The sequence below is a fragment of the Haplochromis burtoni genome, unplaced genomic scaffold (genome assembly GCF_018398535.1).
Source record: "Haplochromis burtoni strain Fernald_Lab_line unplaced genomic scaffold, NCSU_Asbu1 Contig_71, whole genome shotgun sequence".
Taxonomy (NCBI): domain Eukaryota; kingdom Metazoa; phylum Chordata; class Actinopteri; order Cichliformes; family Cichlidae; genus Haplochromis; species Haplochromis burtoni.
The window spans coordinates 837,392-843,505 of record NW_024582432.1 but is presented as its reverse complement, the minus strand read 5'-3'; the positions used below and the strand labels follow the sequence as shown (position 1 = coordinate 843,505).

The 6,114-nt window shown below is 43.7% G+C and overlaps 1 protein-coding gene across 1 annotated transcript; it reads left to right on the top strand.

Annotated features, from left to right (window-relative positions):
* The first annotated feature begins 2,400 nt into the window (after window positions 1–2,400).
* LOC121814669 (endochitinase A-like) lies at window positions 2,401–5,111 on the top strand. The gene is made up of 4 exons (XM_042221639.1): window positions 2,401–2,529; window positions 2,743–2,793; window positions 3,273–3,350; window positions 3,646–5,111. Exons 1-4 carry the CDS (start codon window positions 2,475–2,477, stop codon window positions 4,854–4,856), a joined length of 1,395 nt encoding a protein of 464 aa, XP_042077573.1. The 5' UTR covers window positions 2,401–2,474; the 3' UTR covers window positions 4,857–5,111.
* Window positions 5,112–6,114: the final 1,003 nt, after the last annotated feature.

Genomic DNA, 6,114 nt, shown 5'->3' with positions numbered 1-6,114 from the left:
AAATGTATATTTGTGAATGTGGAGATGTTATATTGGTTTCACTGGTAAAAATAAATAATTGAAATGGGTATATATTTGTTTTTTGTTAAGTTGCCTAATAATTATGCACAGTAATAGTCACCTGCACACACAGATATCCCCCTAAAATAGCTAAAACTAAAAACTACTTCCAAAAACATTCAGCTTTGATATTAATGAGTTTTTTGGGTTCATTGAGAACATGGTTGTTGTTCAATAATACAATTATTCCTCAAAAATACAACTTGCCTAATAATTCTGCACTCCCTGTATTTTTAGGAAATGCTGGTAAAAAACAAGACTTTCCGTGGCTTCATAGTGCTGCTGAAGGCCAAGGTGATGCAATCCAGTTTAAGTATCAGGTTATATTTTTAGGGCCGAGTAATACATTCAGTAAGAAGCAGGAAATTAGAGATCACCTGATCATTTGTCTTTAAGAGTTTAACTCAATGTGGGTCATCATATAATGATACAACCTAAGGGAAGCATCTATAAACTAAACGAAACAGATGCCTCGGGTGAGCATCAACCTCCGATTATTAAACTGACACGTCGCTTAATGCGCCAACTTGCACTTGAAACTCCACTGTATCCACAGCAACAGGAAAAGTTGGGAACAGTTTTGAGGACCCATGCAAGACTTCAGATGGCTTCTAAAATGTGTATATCGTACCCGTCCAGCAAAATACATTACTGTAACTTCAGGGCAAGCTAACCTGTTTATCCTATATTAAATTGCCAAGTAGATTCGTGAAACCTGTTTTTCAGGACATTTCACAATATGAAAAAACCTTCACATCAGTGTGAATTGGTCCACTAAAACTACACTAAACTAAAAGAACCGAGATACCTAAATTATGACTAAATGTCATAGTAGACTATCAATATAATTAAATGAAAATTTGCTGTCAAAGTGAACCTTGAATCATACAGATCCAATATCTGATTTACGAATAAGGACTTTACAGATCGGCTTTCCATTTTCAGTTTATTAAATCTTGCAGAGTAGTCCTTACCTTTAAATATAACCTCTCTCCTCTGTGAATATTACTAAACAAATAAAATCAATTGTCTTGACATGTTGACTTTAAGTCGATTTAGCACAAATACTCTAAACACCTCCCGGATTAAAGCGTGCATTGAGTGGGCACATAACTGTTAATCTGTGTGTTAACTAAAAACACACTGAGCATGTATCGTCTCTCCACACAGCCATTCACTGGTGCAGCGCACGTTTAAGACGGTGGATTTCTACGGAAAGTACCAGGACAACATGACTCCTGTGGGTCTGGCCTTCTTCCAATGCCAGTGTGATCAGTATGTGACAGATACCGTGCACAACACAAGACAAATCACATAACAACACAATACATGCTGGAACCTGCACGTCTCTCTAACGCGTTCATCTAAGTTGGGCCAGGATTTTTGTGACAGCTGGAAATGTGAGTTTAACGGTTTGCTTTCCTGCATCTTCTCTCTGCAGACATGAGGAAACGTGTCAAATACCGGCAGCCCCTACGCTAGCTGGAAAGATACAGAGATGGAAAAGAGCACAACTATGGAATGTACAGGTTATGCAACACATGCATATTTGAGAAAACGTCAACAACTATGTGGACAATGTTTGTCATATTTATGTCATGATTGTAAAAATAAAGCAAATTTCAGCAGCACTGGTGTTGCTTTATATTTTGCTTTGTTAAAGACCATATATATGTCACATAGCTCCACATCTTCATTTTAAGCATTTCTAGTAAACAATGGGAGATTGACGATGGCTCCTGGGCTAGGCAGATCCTCACGTACTAATGAATATTTAATGAATTGGAAAAAAGGGAGGGAGCGTGGGGCACAAAAGCTTGTAGAATCTGATTATAGCTATGACTCATATTTGCCTGCATATGCTTATCAATTATAGCTGCCCATGTTTGCTTATGTGAAATGTCTCTTTACTGCCAGTTTAGATGGATTGCACTTACAGTTTAAAAACTTCTGCGTGCCTGTCTGATCAGAACAGAACAAAAAATACAAATATTTAAGTACAACATGCCCTCATATGTTTGAAAATTTGCAAAAGTTTGTGGTTTTCATATTTTTAATCCCCTTCAGATAAATTTCAATAATTGATGTTCCGATGTTTCCTTATCTTGGCATTTCCACATTGCTCTGTATTAATCTTTATAGTTAAACTGAACCCTGTACGATCTATCATGAGCTGAAAGGCTGCAAAGTTTCTTGCCTTTTCTTATCGGCTCTTCTTCTTTTAAAATATTTCTTGGCAGTTGCAAACAGCAAAATGGTGCATTACTGCCAGCAACTGGTGTGGAGTGCGTCTTTGCTCCTCTTTTTCTTCCAAAGCAAGATAATTGGAGCTGATGAGCTGCAGGTGTGACGCCTGCACAGTGGCCTTTTTAAACCTCACAGGTGACTTCCATCTGTGCTTGGTTGCTGGAACAATGGGAGCTGTTCGGACCATTCTCGTTTGTCTGCTGACTGTTTGGCTTGCTGGAGGTTTTGTAGCTTCTTTCTGCTTCGTTTGACACTTATGTTAATTAACGTAGGAGTAGATTTTTGTAAGATAAGATCTTGGAACTGCTAGAAGGTTCTGGTGTAAAGATTCGGAAATATCACTTAGCTATTGCAAGTTATCTCTTTTGGCATCAAACGGCATAAAGAATGAACAGAAACATGCTAATTGTAAATCATGTTCCTCCTGTTTTGCAGTCAGTGGCTTGAATCACAGACAGAATAAAGTACTGCAGAGGGAAAAGACGGGTAAGGTCCCTGGCGTCTAATTTATGCTTGAGGGCACACGGTTACAAAATTCATTTCAAGATGGTTGGTGATTAAAATGCCTGTCATTCATCTGAAAGAGTGAAAAATGTATAGAACACAAAATTTTCAAAAGCTTATCAGGGCATGTTGTACTACGTGTATTCATTTTTTTTTGTATCCTGTGATTTGAAGTTATTAAATAAGAAAAATGAATGGGGGGGGAAATGCTTAAATTGTCAAGAACTGGGTTGTTGCCAGCAGTTGAGTTTAATGGTTATATTATGTGTAATGTTTTCAAATTAAAAGTATAAAACACAGGGTCATAATTCAAATAGACACTTATGCAAGTACCTGTTACTGTCTGTATGTGTGGACTCGGAGGAAGATATTTGTTAACTTTGGAAACCAGCTGAAGGTTGTAGTATAAACTTTCCCTCAATGTGAAAACCTCTGGTATAATAAGAATGTTGTGTTTACAGGTCTTGGAGCCAATGATGGTTCAATACAGAGAGCGCTTGCTCTGCTCCAGTCAATATTGACCCAAAATGTTGATGAAGGTAAGCAAGATCCAGTTTTATGTAGTTTGTTGCCAGTAGTTGACAAGAATGTGACAGCACACTTGTGTGGGGCACCTGCATGAGGGCTTTGGTCAGTGGTGTTGTAATTGACTTAAAAATCCTTATCTACATTGTTCATGGACATGATGTAGATATTTATGCAACAGTATCCTTGCATATGACCAAAAAGTCATGTAGGGCACAAAGTCTGGGACCAGTTGCTTGGTGTGGTTTTGACTAAATCTTAATCGTGTTTGTGGTTTTGTTTTAAATTTTGTTTTTAATTTTGTTCCAGTACAACAGGAAACTAATGAAGTGGATACTGAAGCATCAGTTGGAAACTTGAAATCTGAATTGCCTTTGAAAAAGCCAAACAATGTTAAAACCGTGAAGGGAAAAACTGCAGTCAGTCAGAAGGTTGGTTTCCAGGGAGGTTTCTCCAAACCGACTGACTCCAACGCCACGGCGGGCGGCCTGCCGACTGACTCCAACGCCACGGCGGGCGGCCTGCCGACTGACTCCAACGCCACGGCGGGCGGCCTGCCGACTGACTCCAACGCCACGGCGGGCGGCCTGCCGACTGACTCCAACGCCACGGCGGGCGGCCTGCCGACTGACTCCAACGCCACGGCGGGCGGCCTGCCGACTGACTCCAACGCCACGGCGGGCGGCCTGCCGACTGACTCCAACGCCACGGCGGGCGGCCTGCCGACTGACTCCAACGCCACGGCGGGCGGCCTGCCGACTGACTCCAACGCCACGGCGGGCGGCCTGCCGACTGACTCCAACGCCACGGCGGGCGGCCTGCCGACTGACTCCAACGCCACGGCGGGCGGCCTGCCGACTGACTCCAACGCCACGGCGGGCGGCCTGCCGACTGACTCCAACGCCACGGCGGGCGGCCTGCCGACTGACTCCAACGCCACGGCGGGCGGCCTGCCGACTGACTCCAACGCCACGGCGGGCGGCCTGCCGACTGACTCCAACGCCACGGCGGGCGGCCTGCCGACTGACTCCAACGCCACGGCGGGCGGCCTGCCGACTGACTCCAACGCCACGGCGGGCGGCCTGCCGACTGACTCCAACGCCACGGCGGGCGGCCTGCCGACTGACTCCAACGCCACGGCGGGCGGCCTGCCGACTGACTCCAACGCCACGGCGGGCGGCCTGCCGACTGACTCCAACGCCACGGCGGGCGGCCTGCCGACTGACTCCAACGCCACGGCGGGCGGCCTGCCGACTGACTCCAACGCCACGGCGGGCGGCCTGCCGACTGACTCCAACGCCACGGCGGGCGGCCTGCCGACTGACTCCAACGCCACGGCGGGCGGCCTGCCGACTGACTCCAACGCCACGGCGGGCGGCCTGCCGACTGACTCCAACGCCACGGCGGGCGGCCTGCCGACTGACTCCAGTTCACTAAATGTGAAGCAGCTGAAGTTGGTGCTGGAAGACTTGACTTTGGCTTTGGAATCTTACACTAATTCCACAGTCCTGACACAATAGCAAGAAAAGTCCTTTGCTCTTGAATAAAACTCTTAACTTCAAGTTATGTGTTTATTTGTCCACTGATCAAGGTACTTTACCTATTTCTAACATTTTAGTGATTTCCATAGTAATCCTAGACCAATTGAATTATTGGTATAATTTGAGTAGGTAAGTTCTGGGTGGTTTTATTTAAAAAAGCCCAACAAAAAGCTAGTTTACCAAAATGCCAAGAACAATCAGAGGGAGAAAGTCAGAGCTCTTTTGAGAAAACAATCCCTTTAATGTTAACCAGTAATGACTTCATGAACTTCACAAATAAAATTTTTATCATTAAAGAAAAAATTACCAATAATCATCCCACAGATGTAATATTATCTACAGCTACTTTAGTACCATTGATGTTAAGTTAGACTCTTTTTCTCCAATTGATCTTTCTGAGTTAACTTCAATAATTACTTCCTCCAAACCATCAACGTGTCTTTTAGACCCCATTCCTACAAAACTGCTCAAAGAAGTCCTGCCATTAATTAATTCTTCGATCTTAAATATGATCAACCTATCTCTAATGATCGGCTATGTACCACAGGCCTTCAAGCTGGCTGTAGTTAAACCTTTACTCAAAAAGCATCTCTAGACCCAGCAGTCTTAGCTAATTATAGGCCAATCTCCAACCTTCCTTTCATATCAAAAATCCTTGAAAGAGTAGTTGTCAAACAGCTAACAGATCATCTGCAGAGGAATGGCTTATTTGAAGAGTTTCAGTCAGGTTTCAGAGCTCATCACAGCACAGAAACAGCTTTAGTGAAGGTTACAAATGATCTTCTTATGGCCTCTGACAGTGGACTCATCTCTGTGCTTGTCCTGCTAGACCTTAGTGCAGCATTCGATACTGTTGACCATAATATCCTATTAGAGCGATTAGAACATGCTGTAGGTATTACAGGTACTGCACTGCAGTGGTTTGTATCATATCTATCTAATAGACTCCAGTTTGTTCATGTAAATGGAGAGTCCTCTTCACACACTGAGGTTAATTATGGAGTTCCACAGGGTTCAGTGCTAGGACCAATTCTGTTTACATTATACATGCTTCCCTTAGGCAGCATCATTAGAAGACATAGCATACATTTTCACTGCTATGCAGATGACACCCAGCTCTATCTGTCCATGAAGCCAGATAACACACACCAATTAGTTAAACTGCAGGAATGTCTTAAAGACATAAAGACCTGGATGGCCGCTAACTTTCTGCTTCTTAATTCAGATAAAACTGAGG